This window comes from Orbicella franksi, chromosome 15 (assembly GCF_964199315.1).
Source record: "Orbicella franksi chromosome 15, jaOrbFran1.1, whole genome shotgun sequence".
Lineage (NCBI taxonomy): Eukaryota > Metazoa > Cnidaria > Anthozoa > Scleractinia > Merulinidae > Orbicella > Orbicella franksi.
The window spans coordinates 3,258,759-3,277,700 of NC_138159.1; the positions used below are offsets into that span (position 1 = coordinate 3,258,759).

Genomic DNA, 18,942 nt, shown 5'->3' on the forward strand with positions numbered 1-18,942 from the left:
ACCTGCAACGTGTGACCTGCAAAATATACCTGCCGAAAGCCAACTTGAAGTTTGCGGCGAATTTCCGCGATTTTACTTTGGAAATTAAAGCCAATTATTCATATCATGTCGACATGCATCGCAGTGCAGTTGAATAAGCTTTCTGTTTTTCCGAAAAAAACAACACAATGGGTCCGAGGATCATGACCATGGTAACATTTCCCGGAATTATATATTCTTGATTCCGAGAAAACCGGAAGTTCGTATGAGTGGCTAATAGTTCATTGTGTTGGCCTTCGGATCTTCGGATAACACATGAACTCCTGACTGAGGTTTTGTCGTTGAATTCGAGCCTTAAAAACGCTACAAAGGTAGGTTGTAAGTCTTCTAAATAACTGTATTTTGTTAATACTAATTTACATTAAAAACTGCAGGGTTAAAGCAGGTTAAAGCAACGAGGACGGCGACTCCGAGAAAGTACAACGTGGATTCAAAAGTAAATATTATGTTATCTGCGAACCTCGTGGTAGAAAAACTGAAACGAACTGAACGCCGGACTCTAAAGATTATCACCGTTAAGTTACAGCTATTCCAAAACTGAAGTAAAGTCGAAAAAGAGACTTAAATGACGTCGCCGTTCGCGTCCTCGAGACTATACGCGGTGTTTGGTAATTTCACGCTGTTAGCTGTTGTTGATTGTGACAAACCATAGGCGTTTTTTAGCCCCGGGGGGTACTCCCGCATGAAAAGGTCAGGGACGATCGTCGTCTCGCTTAGGGGTATAAATCAAGGATTCTGGTCTCGCTTAGGCTGTTCATGACGAAACGCCACTATTTTAGGCTATCAAAGCATCTTTTAGGGTGCACTCGAAAAAAGCAATGATTTGTGAAACGCTCTCTCCATTTCCGCCGGTCTAGCCCACGAGCCCGGTCTTCCCATTCTGAATAGCAGCTGGTATTGGGTAAAAATAAAAAATTGAGCCACGCTCAGATTAGTCTTCTTTTGGGGTTTGATTCAAATTTCCTGACGAGCATTCCCGACCATTTCATATGGAAGTTCCCCCCGGGTTAAAACGATTTTGGAGGCCATCTTGACGGGTAGGCAACAGCGTCAGAAATACAGTGTTTATAGTAATCCGATGGCAAATATCGAATAACAGCATCGAATTCTCAGTGAACAATTTACGAATAGCAAAGTTAAGATTCTAGACAAAGGATCCTAATGACCGGCAAAATAACCTAAGGGCCTGATTACATGGCGAATTTCAGCCCGGCTTCTGAAACAGATTCTCATGAAATCAAATTGGCGATTACATGCAGAAGGATTCAGCCCGGGCAAACGGGCTGAAAAGTCTGAAAAAATCCCATGAAATCGAAACGGAATTTCAGCCCGGGCTGAAAAGCAGGAAATAAGATGGCTGCCGCTACGAAGTAGAAACGATCTCAGTGGAATAAAGGCGATAAAATAGAGAATCTCTCTAATTTCAAAGCTTAGATGGAATATGAGAACATCGAGACAAGGTTAAACAGCACGAGGCTGTCAGGGAAGCCATGAACTCGGCAAGCTTGAGGACATATTTTCTTTCGATAAAAGTACGTCTTTTCTGGTTGAGAGACAGGTTTCGTTTCAGTTCCATCATCATTGTAGGTTGTTACCATCCCAAAAAGTTAAAAATTGAGCGCCAACAAAAGGTCAGACTACGAGAGAAGCAATGCGCCTATTTTCACCATTCGTGTTCTCGGCGCCATTTTGATTCTCTGGAGACTTTTCGCACACAATTTCATATTTGGCGCCGAGGCTAATATTTCAGCCCGAGCTGAAATTTGTTATGTAATCGCAACAAAATTTCAGCCCCCTAGCCGGGCTGAAATTCGCCATGTAATCAGGCCCTAAGGCATGTAGCTGTACTACAAAGCGTCCACTAGGTCTCGTTTTAACTTTCCATACATCCAGTATCTTATAACTTTGCTATTCATAAGTTGCTCAGAAAATTATTTCCCGTCAGATTCCTATACAATAACTGTAATTTCTGACGCCTTTGCTTACTCGTCAAGTGGGTTTGTGTTGCTTAATAACTTTTAATCGTGACATTTTCATTCACAAACATTAACGGAGTTATTGCAACCTTACATTAACAGTACCACATGAGGGTATTGTTATAGAGCTTTTGTTTAAATGGTCACAAGTAAACATGTACTTATAACTTTTTCAAATGTTGGAACATGTTGCATGAAGTGACTTGAAGACAGCAAACTTTATCTGACATGTCCTCAGGACATGTTCTTTATGTGACATTCCTCGGGACGCGTTCCGAAGGGTATAGTCATTCCTGAAAAAGTGTAGCCAAAAATCTCCAAAAATTTTACCCATGCATTATTGGGGACTTTTGATCCAAATGTAAGGGCGGTTCAGGGCTTAAAGGCCAAGTTATTTGAGGTAATTCAGGTTTAGTCTCGTTAATTATGAGTTGTAAACTTGCAGAACAAAATTGTAAATTTGCAGAGCAGCAGCTTTTACTTTATTGGCAAAATAAAGTCCATACAGAAAGCAACCATTATTTCGTGACATTATAGAGCGGTTCTCAATTGAGTGTCGAAAAGTAATTGGTTTTACATCTCTACGCTATTCGACTGGCTTAAAAAACTCGCGCCACTTTTTCCTCCAATCAGAAGTGAAACCAAAACCAATCGTGACTTGCTTGCAGCGTTTTCCCGCGCTTTACGTCAGCTACATGAAATTACTTCAAATTTTGATTGGTTCACTGTATTGTCTGTCCTTTGTGATTGGTTAGATTGACAACTTTAGTTTTGGTTTTACGACACTCGACTGAAAACCGCTCTAACTGACACTTTTAAACAAATGGAAATGTACTTCATAAAAGTAGTTGAGCCGATGTGTTAAATCTTCTCAAATATTGCACATTCATGACTCTGTTTGCATTTTCTGTGTTTGTCGTGAGTTTTTCTACAGTTTTAAGGCGTCGTGACATTTCAGTTCATTTTATGACGTACAAGTCGGCCGTCATTGCTGAAATTGCCTAAAATTGTGAGGCCTAACCTCTTTAATTCGGCAAGATTTTAATTATGTTAATTGTACATCAGATGATGTCACTGTGGAACTGGTTGGTCGGAGACGACACCTTAACGAGGAAACTTCGTAATTATTCTGTCAAGCACGTGAAAATTTCCGAAGCTGACATGACTCGAACTAAAAAGCTGGTGAAAGATTACATTGAAGACGAGATCATGTGGTATTGTCGCCGAAATTCTACCCTCCCAATCCAGAAACTGGAGTATACTGGAAGCGTGTATGAGAGGCTGAAAACAGAAGCTGCCGATGAAGTAGATGTCATGGTGGTTCTCAAGACGACGAAGCCCTGGTTTTGGGGTGATCCTGAAGTGATGGTAGAAGAAACAGACATACCCGGCTATGTGCGACTCAAGACAACCATGGCTGACTCGAAACTTCGCAAGTATGTGAGTTCCGAAGGGTATATCATTCCTGAGCGTCTTCGAAATGGTTGGTTCTACAGTCTCGTTGATCAAGCAGTAAGAGATTTTAGAGGTAGATCGCCAGATTCTGACGTCAACTTGGTTTTGCGCTGCCATGGGCCAGCTGTTCAGCTAGATATCTCCCAAAAAGGAACTGGCGAGATACTTCTCTCAGCTGATCTGGTCCCATGCTTTGAAATCAATTCTGATGACTACTTTGTTGCAAAACGTTATACAGGGTCCTACCTCCTTTGGAGACAGTCGTTTTCACTGAAGGAAAAAGAACTGTTACGCCGTATGGATAAAGATGACCACGGCTGCAGACATGAGCTCCTCAGAATCGTGAAAACCATCGTGAAGAGAGAACGGACATCCCTTGGAAGACTGAACTCATACCACTTAAAGACGGCCTTCATGCACTACATTAAAGAGAAGACTGATGACTGGGCAGGCTGGAACTCGCTGGGAGAACACTTCGTTGGCTTTCTCGCGGAGCTTCAAGCTTCTCTGGAGAGAGGAAACCTTCCGCACTACTGGCTACCAGATGTGAATCTTCTAGACGACATCCACCCCGGAGTTGTTGAGCAAATGGCATATCGTTTGAAAAGGATTCTTAACAGTGAGGCAGTGAGAAATGATATTCTTGAATAGCTGCGGAGGACAACTTCCGTTGTGTGTAATACTAAGAAAATTGGAATTATAGGTTAGAATTGCAAAAAAGAAAAAAAAAAAAACGGAAAGGACAGAATATATTGAGTGTAAGAATCTATGACTAACTGATAAAGTTGTATACGAAAAATCTTGCTAAAAATAAAGTGAAAGACTCACGAGGTCTATATATATTTTAGTTAACTCGATTCTAAGGATTGGAAGAGAGGATTTTTCCACTCAGTACCCCAGGAGTTCCTTTTCGACACACTCAGTCAGGAAATACTTGGCGTGTGCCATATCACTCGTGCTAATTTTACGTGCCTTGCTGAGTAAGCTCGAAGTTTCTGAGTCAAAGTTTGGCTGCGACATTGTTGTTGCTGCAGCTGTTGATGTTGTAACCGGAATGCCATGATCTTTTGACCGAGAAGAACGAAGTAATATCAGTGAAGCTCGTTCATGCTTTTTTGTTCGCCATTTTGAATTGAGGTGACAGACACAAAGATGGTCTTCGTATACAGTCTATACACTGTCTTTATCTCGAATGTCCAATTCGCAAAACCTTTAATAAGGTATTTATAAAAAGTTACTTTTATATATATGCGATTAGCATTCGAAGTTTGCACTGGGCAATAAGACAAGCAATTCATCTTACATGTAAATATTGTCTTAAACCAACTTAAGAGTAGAAGGCAAACCTTTTCGCGGTTAAGATCAAGAGAGCTTTCGACTTTCGGAGCTTTTGCTTACGAATTTAAAGCCAGTTATTCATATCGATATGCCGGTGTAGTTGTATTGTGTAAGCTTTCTGTTTTTCCGAGAAAACAACACGATGGGTCCGAGGATCATGACTGTGGTAACGTTTCCCGGAATTATATATTCAAGATTCCGAGAAAACCGGAAGTTCTCATGGGTGGCTAATAGCTCATTGTGTTGGCCCTTCGGATTACAATACTGAGGTTTTGTCGTCGAATTCGAGCCTTTTAAACGCTACAAAGGTAGGTTGTAAGTCTTCTAAATTACTGTATTCTTTAGATTCCATTTTACATTAAAAACTTCAGGGTTAAAGCAGGTTAAAGCAACGAGGACGGCGACGTCGAAGAGAGGACAACCTGGTTTATATGTTATCTACGAACCTCGTGGTAGATAAACTGAATCGAACTGAACGCCGGACTCTGTAGGTTATCCCGTCAAGTTAGAGCTATTCCAAAACTGGATTATGTTAACTCAGTTAAGTTCGAAAAAGAAACTTAAATGATGTTGCCGTTCTTGTTCTCGAGACTACGTAGCATTTAGTAATTTCACGTTGTTGACTGTAGTTGATTGTGAGAGAACAGCAAACATGCAAATGAGGAATTACGGTGTTTATATGCCGCTATTCCTGTCGTTGTGGTGTGCTTAATTAAACTCCCTTTTCCCTCAGAATCTCTCAAAAACGTTAGTAAGTCAAAGTTATTGTTTAAACGGCATCTAGAAGATCAAAATCTTGACAATATCGAAGGAAAGCTAAGGAACAAACAGCACATGAAGAGTTTTATCGGCATGATTTTAATTATGTTTTTTATACGTCAGATGACGTCACTGTGGAACTGGTTGGTAGCAGACTACACTTTAACGAAGAAACTTCGTAAATATTCCGTCAAGCACGTGAAGATTTCCAAAGCTGACATGAGTCGCACTAAAAAGCTGGTAGGAGATTACATTGAAGATGAGATCATGTGGTATTGTCGCCGAAATTCTACCCTCCCAATCCAGAATCTAGAGTAAACTGGAAGCGTGTATGAGAAGCTGAAAACGGAAGCTGCCGAAGAGGTCGATGTCATGGTAGTGCTCAAGACCTATAAACCCTGGTTTTGGGGTGATCCTGAAGTGATAGTAGAAGAAACAGACATACCAGGCTATATGCGACTCAAGACAACCATGGCTGACTCGAAACTTCGCAAGTACGTGAATTCGGAAGGGTATATCATTCCTGAGCGCCTACGAAATGGTTGCTTCTACAGTCTCGTTGATCAAGCAGGAAGAGATTTTAGAGGTAGATCGCCAGATTCTGACGTCAACTTGGTTTTGCGCTGCCATGGGCCAGCTGTTCAGCGAGATATCTTCTAAAAAGGAACTGGCGAGAAACTTCTCTCAGCTGATCTTGTGCCATGCTTAGAAAGTAATTCCGGTCATTACTTCGTTGCAAAACGTTATGCAGAGTCTGACCTCCTTTGGAGGCGGTCGTTTTCACGGGAGGAGAAATATCTGTTATGGGGCATGGATAGAGATGACCACGGCTGCAGACATGAGCTCTTCAGAACTGATCGTGAAAACCATCGTGAAAAGGGAACGGACATCCCTTGGACGACTGGACTCATACCACTTGAAGACCACCTTCATGCACTACATTAAAGAGAAGCCTGATAACTGGGCAGGCTGGAACTCGCTGGGGAAACACTTCGTTGGCTTTCTCGCTGAGTTTCAAGCTTCCCTGGAGAGAGGAAGCCTTCCGCACTACTGGCTACCAAAAGTGAATGTTCTAGATGACATCCACCACGGAGTTGTCGAGCAAATGGCATATCGTTTGAAAAGGATCCTCAACAGTGAAGCAGTGAGAAATGATATTCTTGAGCTAGAAGAAAAGGGGAACCAGCAGCTTCAACGAGGAATTGCCGAAAGAGACACTAACCGTCCCGTCTGTTTAGTACTTTTGGACTGTTTGGTTTGTGTGCTTTTTTGCTTGTTTGTTTGTTCGGTGTTTTGCGAACTAACCAAGAGCAATTAGCACTAACATTTGTCACAAGCATTGTATGAATCGTCCTGTCTGTATATACCGTTGTATACCGTTCTAGTTTCACTTAACATAACAGAGACCATATATATCGATATGCACTTGCATCTGCTGAAATTTTCCACAATTCTATGTTTTAATGATAAATAAAGTTCAGAGTTCAAAAGAAGTGGGGAAATCCCCGATTGAACACGTCATCTACCAGTTTCTAAATATTTGAATGACGCAAGCATGCCCCCATCTTTAATTACTTCAGGAAATAGCCCAAACAAAATACGTTCGCTGATTGGTTAAAAGTCATGCTTCCATTAAACAATCAGATTATGAGCTCGAGATTTCCATCGCGCGATAGCTGACGAGGGCGCAGCCCAAGTCAACTATCACGCATAGAAATCGAGAGCGTATAATCTAATTGTTTTAGTATAAATCTACTAGTCGTTCAAAACTTTATCGCAATCCTCATCACAGACACTTTAAAAACGCCAAGAAGCGGCCGTCATTTTGCTAACGCTACTCACTATCTATGACCAAATAGACAGTGAATAGCGTAGCCAATCAGAGAACGGCAGTCGTGATAGAACGTTAGTAGATTTATACTGAAGCAGAATAGATAGTGAGTAGCGCAGCAGTGTGCCCTTGTTAAAGAAAATGACGGCCGCTTCTTGGCGTGTCTGTTAAGAGGATTTAGATATAGTTTTGAACGAGTAGTAGATTTATACTAGAACAATTAGATTACTCGCTCTCGATTTCTATGCGTGATAGTTGACTCGGGCTGCGCCCTCGTCAACTATCACGCGACAGAAATCTCGAGCTCATAATCTAATTGAATTGAAAAGTCTGTCGGCTCTTGTTACCAAATCATTTCTCGTTCTCCCAAAATTACACTCGTTTCTATAACTCGATAGAAACACGGTACATGTCTTCTTTTCTTAAATTCCATCGTTTCTTGAATATACAGAAAAAAAGTAAGAAAGGACGAAGGGTTACAGAATTTTAATCCTCTACGCGTAAAGGCCTTATTCGTAACATAATACCTGTCAAGTTTTTTTTTAGATCACTCCCGATTTCTGAATTCCCAGGAGGGTGATGCGAAATTTGCTCCCACGGATAACCCAAGCGGGTTCACAGGCATTTTCATCTAGATCTGCCAAAAAGACTGATATCGTACACAACACCTGTGTTATCATTATCTGCTGAGAGAACCGGATTTTAGAGGAATTACCTTGAGAAAAAGACTTTGTGGAGGATTATCTCTACCTTAATTTTAGAACAACATAATTGGCCAAATTATATGATTTGTAAATTTCAAGTCCTCAAGTTCTACAAACGTCACACTTACACAAACACTTTATTTCAAGTTCCAGTTAAGAAAATAAATATACAATTGTGGACTTATCCGTGGGTAGCATTCGGCTAATCTAGGCGGATCAGTTTCAGACTTCAGGTCCAATCTTCCAATATGACGTGGAAACTGATGACTCTGAAGGTAAAGTGAAACCAGTGAAACACGTCAAGGAGTTTAAACGCTATCTTAAAGCATGATATAAGAACATGTTCCGCAAATGCATAAATAACCTACTGTTATTAAGTTCCGATATAATGGGGAGTACCCCTGTCAAAACAACATTTCAAACCCTGAAAAGTTCGAAGGGGTAACTGAAAGTCGTTATCAACGGTTAAAATCTCAGATGGACCTACTTGGACTACACGTGACACTAAAAGTCGTACTTTGTATACAGCTTTCATTCCTGGTCTTCAAATTCCAATGTGACATCGTCGCCGATTAGTTGAAACGCAGCCCAGTGTTCGACGCCACAAAACTCCGTTGATTCTTTAAGATATTTCATGGCCTGATTCAAAGCCACACTGGCCCTTTCTGCTGCCATCAGGTGTTCGTAGAAACTCTTCATGAACTTCAGAGTAGCCTCGTCGCTATTCTCCCATAATGACACCAAAACACAACGAGCGCCTGCGGCCAGAAAGGCCCTCGCAATACCTACTGCACCCTCTAACTTTATCTTCCCTTGCGCGCTATGGCAGGAACTTAGTACAACTAGCCGTGCACGCAGCTGAATGGCTATCACATCGGCCATCGTCAGCAAATAGTCGTGCATCTCTGGTTCTTGGGATGGCCTTGAAGGGTTTGGGGTCAACAGAATTTCTCCGTTTTCATCGCTACCTTGTGCTGCAATGTGTACCAGTGTGACCGACGTAAGGCGCTTCAGCACTTCTTCCTTTGTTGCAGCCTTTCCAATGAGGGGTTTACTGTTAAGAATCTCTCCAATTGACTTGACTTCCTCTTCAGCCTTTGGAAGATACCAATTCCACGGCTCAGGGGTAACAATCTCCTCCAAACACGGATTGCCCACAAGTAAAACGCCTTTTTTACTGTGGTACTCTGCAGAATCTGCTATCAGTTTCAAACTGGTCAACGAAGGAACGACTCGGACTCTGAAAGATTCACAAAGGTACCTAGAACTGGGATCCATGAATGCAGCAAAAGGAGTTACACATAGTGGACCATCTGGAACGATGACTAACTCGTCTCCTTCAAGACCTTCAAGCAAGTCTGCAACTGGGCTTATCACGACCTCATGCCAAATTCGTAATGCCTTCGACATCAACAGTGCCCTTTGATGTCTTGTATGTTCAGCTTCAGCAGAAGTAGCCGTCATTGAATTAATTTCGTCCTCAGTAAGAGGATAGGCAGCCTGTCTTAACGAAGAAAACGACAACACGACATCTTCTTCTAATTGCCTGCTACCGATTTCACCTTTTCTAAAATGAACCTCATTTCCTTTGAGAACCCAGATGTTAATTTCGTTTTTGTCGATTGCTAGAAAAAGGGTGGTCGATGAAAGATTCGACAAAATGTTGCCAACGATAGATTCCTGTCTGTCTAAAAAAGATCGATTTGTTTCAAATTCATGTTCTGAAGTACGATCCTCATCGCTGTTAATTGGCAGAAGAACGGAATCAGATGAAAGCTGCATGTCGGCAGCGACGTTATCCTCCGTGTCTGCGTCAGATTGGCCAGTTTCAGACTCATACTTTGACTTCATTAGATCTTTCAAAACTTGGGCACGTCCTTTCTCCGCAACAGCGAGAGCTTTTTGAATCTTGTTTTGTTTCAACAGAATTCTGCAGACAGCAATGATTACAAGTTTATACTCATTTTGAACGTTAATTTTGCATTCATCTTTCAGCTGACCTCGACTTCGTATGTCCTCAAAAATGTTCAAACTTGTCTGGAAACAATTCAAAGCTTCGTCTAAACTACCTTTAGATTCCAAGCTACAACCTAGCAGATAACTCGCATTTCCCTCTTCCGCGCTATCTTTCGCTTCTTTGGCAATAATCAGATTCAATTCTTGGCACTTTATAGCCTTGTCGCTAAAACCCAGGTTTAAATAAAGGTTGCCAAGGTTGCCATATGCAATTCCTTCACCAGCTTTGTCTCCAAGCTCCTTGGCAATACTTAGATCTCGGCTGTGGTGTGTAATGGCATCTTCAAATAGACCGTCATGAAAATAGCTATTACCAAGATTACGGCTCGCTTTTCCTATTTTGGTCTTGTCTCCTATTTCTTCAGCAACATCAAGTTCCCTTTTGTACCATTTAATGGCTGATTTAAAATCGCCCATGCTGTAACAAGCGTTGCCAAGATTTTCGCACACTCTGCCTTCCTCGTTCCTGTTTCCAGTTTCCAGGGTAATCTGGAGGTGTTGTTCATGATAGTATATTGCCTGTTCGAAATTCTCGAGACCATGATGGTCTTCGCCAAGCTTACCGCACGCACGTCCATGTCCAGCTCTGTCTCCTAATAAGACAGTATTAAGATACAGCTCGTGGTAATGTAATGCTTCTTTAAAATCTCCAAGATTGTAATAATCATCGCCAATGTTGCAATACATTTGTCCTTGGTTCGCCTTATTTCCCACCTTTTGGACACCATCAAGAATGGCGGGGTTATAGAAAGTCTCATTCTGTTAGATATGAAATCATCAGAAAGGACTGATAAGTCCTTAAAAAAGTCTTCTACCTATTTTGTAACAATCATTTCACTAGGACACGTACGTTCTGTGGTGACTTGCTTGACAATAGTCACAATCAGTGATCACGATCAAAACAGGTTAAATGTGTTGATTACAGCTATTTTACTTATTCCGAGAGATAATTCAGTTGTTTCACAGTAAGTTACTATAGACATTAATATTATTGTTACACTGAAATGAATGTATTGGAGATGATTTTTTTAATGTAAATAAATATGCTGATTAGTAGCTAGTCATCGTGTTCTGTTGCAATTCCGCATGATCTGATCGTTCCCCTGGACAATGTCTGTTCAGTAGCGTGGGTTATTTCACTGGGGCTCGTTGTCCAAGTGTTGAATGTATCAGATATCTACAAGTATTAAAATGAATAACTTTTACCTCTGTTCGGCCGGTAAAATCTTCCCGTCTAGTAGAGACTCCCCTAGTTGCTGACATTTAGATTGTGTTCCACTTTTGGTGATCTGAAAGAAAAGGTTATTGTCCGTGTTTGTCATTAAAAGTTTGATATAAATGCTAGTCACGATGTTTGGGTGGGTAAACAAAGTAACGACAGCACGCTATGTTTGTTCGCCTCAAATGATGACGGAAAACAGCTGCCTTACATTACCATAACGTTGCGAGAAAACTTTTGATCTGGAAGAACTCGAAAGAGCTTCACGCAGCTCCTGAGACCACAGTTATCACGAAGCATTGCCATTTTGTATGTAAGGGGGGAAAGCCATTGGTAGATTAAGAAGACGGGGTCTACTATGCCTAATACATCCAACCACAGAAGGTCCCACATTCTCACACACCAGCTTTTTAACAAGAGACGTTCAACCTTCACTCCCCGCACAGGTGGCAGCAGGGAATAACCCATGTTCAATTCGGCCTTTACACCCCGTTTTTGACCACATCTTGATCCACTACCCGGGGGGACTACTCTCGTAAATTTCAGATTGGTGTGTGCCGCGAAAGGTCTTGAACCCTGACCCTATTTAAGGATGAAGCAAACGTAAACTGATATAGTAATTAAGGCGTAAATCCGAAAAATGACACCCAATTCAAGGGAAAAACAAAAACTGAGAATGGTGTGAACGGGTCAACTCTATTTCGTTTCTGTGACATTGGAAGTTAAACATCAAGCATATAGTTTGTTTTTCGTTAAACTGGGCATTTACGCACTGGAATTTTAGCTGATATAATTTAGGTACCCTCTCTCAGTATCACGTAGGGAGCACAATGCCAACAAGGGCAAAGATGATACCCTATTTAAGGATCTGGAACCTCGAAAACCTTACGCTATCCCGCGGCTCATACCTATATAGCCCATATATGGGGTACGCCCCCGGATCCATCACTATAAAAGTATGCATAACCATCATTTTATTTGTGCAATGTACATATGAGTAAGCAAGAGTTCTATTTCCTATGCCGTCTACGGATTTATTTGCGTGTTCAAATTACAGCACGGACTCGGATACAGAAGTTATGGTGATCGACACCTTACTTTACCGACTTAGCTTGAGTGTGGGTATATATATATATATATATATATATATATATATATATATATATATATATATATATATATATATATATAGAAACAAGAACAGCACCAGACAAACAACAACAACACCAACAACGTTATTTGTACTCAAAATTAAAGAAATTAAAGGAAATTAAACGAACAAAAATTAAAATTAAATAAACATGGAAACGAACCAACTTACAAGTAAATAGTCATATTGTGCTCTTCAGGTTTTAAAGACCCAGTAGTGACCATAATGCTTTTCGCGCGTCGGTTATTGTTTGGGTAGACATCATAGCGATGTTTCTTTTGTTTGCCAATGCTCACAGCACGCAAAGCATCCTAGGCCGGCCAAAGCTAGGTCTTTAAGAATGAAAACCAGAAAAAATTGAGGCTGTTTAATCTCGCAACATACTTCTGTTTATTTACCCTGATACAGTTTTACATAATTTATGTTTTTTTTTTAGAATTCCTTTTGAGACAACTAAGAATTTTGCTTGTATGTGCTCCATTATTTCTCGCAGTTTATGGCTACCGTGTTGGTACTATAAAATTCAGTTGCCTAAACTGAATCGAAGTGCTAAAATAGCACAATATACAACCATATTAATTACAACAGTAAACACTCTGATTGATTGATTAATCGATCGATCGACTGATTGATTGATTGGTTAACTGATTGATTGATTCCATATTTCATGAGGCAGTATATATTGTCTATTTTCTTAGTGCATGAAGTTTTGTAAGACAGTAATTAGAATTTTATCTGGGTGACTTAACCTTTTCTGAAGGTTACTTAGCATTAAATGTAACGTCGACCATTACTACCTTAACTACGCCAACCGTTTTAGCTAAGTTGGATCTTGCAGGATGGAAAAAAAAAAAACTACTGACGCGCCACTTTTTTTTTTCCAGTGGAATTAATCACCTATCAGTAGAGAGTACAAAAGAAGTGATTAAAATTATCGGAGCTTTTTAAAAGTTCATTTTGTAATGCACTGTGACGCATCTGGAACGTCTTCTTCCACTTCTTCTGCCGCCTGAAAGAAAATGGGTAAAAAGATGAAAATAATTTTCATAAGCCACACGATATGGGCCAATAAGCCACGAGAGGCCATCGTGTTCATACTGCGTAGGATTTATTAGATGGGATATTCTTTTTCCTAAACACAAATAATGTAGTAATTAAGGAAAACTAGTTATAAAATAAGATATTTTTGTGTATATGCAAGTGATTATTAGTTATGTACGCAACAAAGACAGTTGCGAAAGAAAATCAGGCCTGAGCGGGATTCGAACCCACGAGCTCTGCGATATCGGTGCAGTGCTCTAACAACTGAGCTACCAAGCCAACTGGGAGCTGGTCACTTTGTGAGTTCGTAATATACCCGTAGATGGTGAGGATGAAAATCATATATTTGAACTTCGGGAGTAAGACATTACGACATGACAGATCATCGCAGTTACGTAGGAAACGCAGAAGGCTTAAAACTTTAGGCAGCCTTCCGCAGTTCAAATAATGATGTTTCATGTAAAAACTTGCATATCTTCACCATCCAACAAAGAATTTAAAAAGGGAACAACTAGGTATTTATTTCATGGGACAGATGTAGCCGTGTTTATGATTGTGCGGACAATAAATAGGTATAGGACTGAGCTAATCTGATTCGAGAATTTTGTTGTAGATCCTACGCATAATAAATACCGCACTAAAGGAGTTTTAATCCACTTACAATGTCGCGTTCGGGAGGAAATTTTATCGTGACGTCATCACCAATAAGTAGAAACGGAGCCCAGTTATGGATTTTGTTGACTAACTTGTCCGAATCTTTCATATATTTCATGGCCCTGTTTAAAGCTTCACTGGAACCTCTTCCTTGTACCAGGTGTTGATAGAAACTGTTCATAAACCTCATTGTGTCCTGATCTTCAATCGCCCACAGTGAAACTAGAACAGAACGAGCACCTGCAGCTAGAAAAGCCCGTGCAATGCCGACAACACCTTCAGACGAGATCTTTCCTCTCCCACTATGACAACAACTTAGCACAACGAGCTTTGCTCGAACTTTAACATTTAACACGTCAGCCATAGTCAATATCCAGTCTTTCTCCTCTAACGTCTGAGGGTTACGCCTTGAGCTCGGAGCCAAAGCTATTTCACCCCGTTCAAAAAGTCCGTGGGCTGCTATGTGTACTAAAGCAACAGCGCTTAACTGCTCAAGCACTTCTTCTTTGGTAGCTTCTTTTCCAATTAGTGGTTTAACATTCGTTAATCGCCCGATCATGTCTGTTTCTTGTCGAGCACATGGAAGCCGCGAAAGATAATGCCAACTTCCACGGTACTTCACCAAAGGAATCTCTGGATCTCCCACGACAAGTGCACCATTTTCGCTGTGATAACCCTGGGGAGAATCTGCAATCACTTTAAGAGTTGTTAAGGAAGGAACGATTCGAATTCTAAAAGAATCGTATAGGTCTTTTCCAACAAGATCTATCGATGCTGCGAAAGGGACCAGGCACAAAGGACCCTCCGGAACTATGACCAACTCGTCACCTTGAAGGTAGTCAGATATCGGACCAAAAACAAAGTCGAACAAAAGTCTTAACAAGGTCGAGGGACCTAGTTCTTCTTTTTCCTCGTCGTCTGAATCCTCGACAAGACGTGACACCTCACACGATCTAGTTGAGCCTATCAGGCCATTCATCACGCTCCAAAACGACATAAGATCATCAGCACCTTCCATTGATCTACTCTTAAATTGTAAACCTTTACCTGGTTGAAGCAGCCAAATGTTGATTTTATTGTTGTCGAGTCCTAAAAAAATTGTATTTGAAGAGATGTATTTCATTATAGCAGATATGGCTTCTTCCTGTTCAGATGATGGAATTTGGACCGAGTTTGCTCCGTAATGCGAGCTCAAAAAATCCAACAGAGCTTGTGCACGCCCTTTCTCTGCTGCGAAAAGAGCTTCTAAAGTCATGTTCAGGTTTAAATAAATTCTGCATAAAGCAGTGTAGACACATTGGTATACATCAAACAAATTAATCTTCCACTCATCTTTGAAGCTGTTAGTTTGATAACGTGGAAGATCAGCTCTTATTTCCTCAAAAAGTCTTGCACTTGACTTATAATATTCCAAAGCTACCATTTCCGACCCTTGAGATTCTGAAGAGCAACCTAGCTCATAATTGGCACAGGCTTCATCAGCCTTCATACCTTCTTCTTTAGCAATACTTAGTTGCAAATTGTGATATTCTGTGGCTTGTTTGAAACCACCGAGACTTCGAAAGACACGCCCTAAATTCCCATAAGCCTTTTCCTCTCCAACCCTATCACCAAGTTCCTTAACGATCTTTAAACTTCGTTCGTGGTACTCCATGGCCTTTTTGAACGAACCAAGCCTGTGAAACGCCCTGCCAAGATAGGTTAAGGCATATCCTTCTCCAGACCTATCCCCCAATTCTATGGCAATATACCGATGTTTTTGATGGCATTCTGAGGCTTTTTCAAAATCACCACGACAATAAAACAGAGTGCCAAGGTTGCTCAGAGCCTTTCCTTCCTCGAGTTTATCGCCAATTTCTTCGGCAGTGCTTAGCTGCCGTTCATAGTATTCTTTAGCTTCATTATTTCTACCGACACTGTTGTAAGCATTGCCTAATTTCCCTAATTTTCCTTGCCTGTCCCTCGCCGGCCTTATCCCCTTGTTCTTTGGAGATACCAAGGTACTTTTGATAACTGTCGATTGCGTCTTGAAATTGGCTGAGTTCCGTAAACGAATCACCAAGATTGAGATACAGAACTCCTTCTCTCTTTCTGTTTGCTACTTTTTTGGTAATATCAAGGTTTAATGGAGGGAATGCCATTGGACTTTGATAATCGTGAACCTATTTAGAAAACAGAACAGAATATTAGGAGTTCCCAGCTATGAAACCACTTTGACACATGCTAGACTATTGTGTGATTCTCCACAAACTCTTACGGGCTCTCGCTTACAATATTAAACCCACCGTCGTAAGTTCTAAATAGATTAACAAGGTCCTCGGCAATCTTCAAAAGAAAACGTCATGAGATGTATGGGATAGGATCGTCTTTCCAGTGGGATATAGAACGCTTAAGAAGAGTCCTTGGCCGTAGAGTTCAGCTGGCTGGTAAAGTCAAACTTGTATTAGGCGGACACCCTCGGGACCAGCGCTAGTGTCCGCTTAATACAGGGTGTCCGTTGAAAACAGGTTCCCCCAGAATTCGTCTTAACAGGGACATATTAATATTCGTTAGTATTAAAAGACCTTGAAAGGGTCAAATAGCACTCTCATGAACGGTCCAGAACTCTGAAATACCGTATTTCCATAAACAATGACAAGTATATGAGGTAAAGCGATTTAAGTATACAGTAATAGTATCTATATTGACCGAATCATGTGAAGGTTTACAAAATCAAACGAGAACAAAATTTCTGTAAAAACAAAACCGAATAACAAAATATTGCATTTCTGTGACAGCTCGGTTTGTTGGCAAACTTAAATGACCGATCTACTAGAATGTGGACAAAAATATCATGCATTTGATACAAGTTTTTAACGATAGAAATGATCATAAAAGTCAAGTTTAAGGTGTCCGCGTCCGCTTAATAGAGATGTCCGTTGAATACAGGTGTTTCTTACAGTGAATGTGGAAAAAGAAAAATGGGACTTGCACTGCTGTCCGCTTAATAGAGGGTGTCCGCTTAATATGGGGTCCGCTTAATACAGGTTTTACTGTATAATGTGATTCGATGAGAGGAACATTCAGCAATAACTATCGAAACTCACGTTCCTCCCCGTAAAGTGTTTTCGTAACCACGACAGTAGAGGCTGCCGAAACATGTCTTCCTCGAAAGGTAGTTGCCTTTGTTTTCTCCCTTTTTTCGCCTTCTTATTCTTTTAATTTGGTTCTTTTAATTAAAGTTTTTAGTTTAATCCAGTTTTAGAAAAGGTCGACCATATTACCCCTATAAGGGCATCCATTTAATAGAATTATCTGGAACTCCAAAGTTATTATCTACCAATCAAAATAAGCCGTGAAAATACGTTCCTCCACCTTTCAGTAAACACTCTAAAACGAGTCCTTCAATCCTTGTTCCCTCTAAACCCTCTCGGGAGCAGCCGCCCAAACGTAAAATTCGTGAAATTTCTCATATGCATTTATGTATCACAGAGCCTCTCTGGCTTCAACGGATAAGGCCTAGCATGCTTTACGATACAAAGTAAAGTTTTGTTGCGTACAGTAGCCTCGTTTGGTGTGACTCCCTTTTCGAGTTACCTTGTGCAGTTGTGCCTCTGCTTCAAAACGAGTCCTTGAGCAATACCTTTCATATGAAAGTAAATTTGATTTGCATGAAAATGAACCTGTAGGCGGAACACACTTTCATATGAATGGTTTCACAAATGACCTATTGATTTTATACAGGATTTCCCCCTCCCCCTTAAGTTCTGATGCTTTGCATTGTCCGACAACTAAAACTCTTTTAGCTTTGGGCCATGCGATCATTTCACTTCCTTGTTTACCTTGGTTTGAATTTCCTTCATTTCCTCTCTGTTTGGTTCCAAACGTTCGCTTTGTCTTGCGAGAGACTCCTCCTTTATACCTAACAACGTCTGATTGTCCTGGTCAATCTTTTTAAAGTCAAGGTATTGTTACATGCTACTGTATCATAAAGTCAATTAGCTATAGTCAATTAAAAACCGCTCTAGGGCGTGAACACTAAGATCAAACTTGACCGGATATCAGCGAGGTTTACTTACAATTCTTTGAACCAAATCAAATAGTGCGCAATATCTCGACTTTTTGCATAACGGGTCTAAAAGAAAAGAATCGGCGTCAATTTCTACCCCTTGGCTTAACTTTTTGTCTAGAATCATCAGCTAAGACTGTTTAAATTTGTTTTCCCTTCGGTTGTTGCTATCACATTGAGTACATTACATCGCTAATTTAAACAGGTCATCGAAGGATACTGCAAGTCCGCCATTGCACCATGTAATGGCTTCTTCAAACAGATTCAACTTCACACAGGCTTGTGCTCATGAGGAAAGGAAAGCCGTACAGTCTCAAGTTGCAATAATTTAAGAATTCATGAATGTGTGAATTACAGTCGAACCTCCACTAACGGCCAACCTCCCTACAACGGCCACCCCTCTCAGTACAACGGCCACTTTTTTTTGTTCCGGCGGACGGCCCATACATTCACCCTTATTTTTATCTCTCTAACACGGCCACCTCTCTACAACGCCAATGGCCCCTAAAGTGCGTCCCCACTACCAAACAAAAATATGCACAACGGCCAGTTAATCAACGACTGACGAAAGGTGTGTACAAAACCCCGTGTTATATTGTAAAAGGTGACGAAACTTGATCCGTCGTTGGTCTTTGTTTCTGTTTGGTTTCTTTTTTACCGCTATATTTTGATTAACGTTAAAAGCCGACGTTTCGGCGTCATCGTGACACCA

The 18,942-nt window shown here is 40.8% G+C and overlaps 2 protein-coding genes and 3 pseudogenes across 5 annotated transcripts in view; 3 read left to right on the plus strand and 2 right to left on the minus strand.

The window, feature by feature from the left end:
• LOC145470543 (uncharacterized) overlaps window positions 1-18,942 on the plus strand; it is a 113,819-nt gene that overhangs the window by 78,485 nt on the left and 16,392 nt on the right. The gene's annotated exons all lie outside the window — the stretch shown is intronic.
• Window positions 275-4,184, plus strand: LOC145470562 (cyclic GMP-AMP synthase-like receptor 3 pseudogene; annotated as a pseudogene). The gene is made up of 2 exons (XR_014042503.1): window positions 275-350; window positions 3,081-4,184. The product of XR_014042503.1 is annotated as a cyclic GMP-AMP synthase-like receptor 3 pseudogene (transcript).
• Window positions 5,064-6,885, plus strand: LOC145470556 (cyclic GMP-AMP synthase-like receptor 3 pseudogene; annotated as a pseudogene). Its single transcript, XR_014042501.1, has 2 exons — window positions 5,064-5,116; window positions 5,691-6,885. The product of XR_014042501.1 is annotated as a cyclic GMP-AMP synthase-like receptor 3 pseudogene (transcript).
• On the minus strand, window positions 8,221-12,464 carry LOC145470547 (tetratricopeptide repeat protein 28-like). The gene is made up of 2 exons (XM_081454357.1): window positions 11,325-12,464; window positions 8,221-10,877 (listed from the first exon to the last, which is right to left on the minus strand). The coding sequence occupies exons 1-2, from the start codon at window positions 11,379-11,381 to the stop codon at window positions 8,634-8,636; spliced, it is 2,301 nt and encodes a 766-aa protein (XP_081310483.1). The 5' UTR covers window positions 11,382-12,464; the 3' UTR covers window positions 8,221-8,633.
• On the minus strand, window positions 13,332-18,675 carry LOC145470519 (tetratricopeptide repeat protein 28-like; annotated as a pseudogene). The gene is made up of 5 exons (XR_014042500.1): window positions 18,594-18,675; window positions 18,451-18,542; window positions 18,004-18,111; window positions 14,186-16,344; window positions 13,332-13,489 (listed from the first exon to the last, which is right to left on the minus strand). The product of XR_014042500.1 is annotated as a tetratricopeptide repeat protein 28-like (transcript).

Coding starts and splice junctions, on each gene's coding strand:
- LOC145470547 (XM_081454357.1), bottom strand. CDS start 11,381: ATGTCAGCAACTAGGGGAGTCTCTACTAGACGGGAAGATTTTACCGGC. Junction 10,878..11,324: donor ATTTTACCGGCCGAACAGAG/GTAAAAGTTATT, acceptor CATATCTAACAG/AATGAGACTTTCTATAACCC.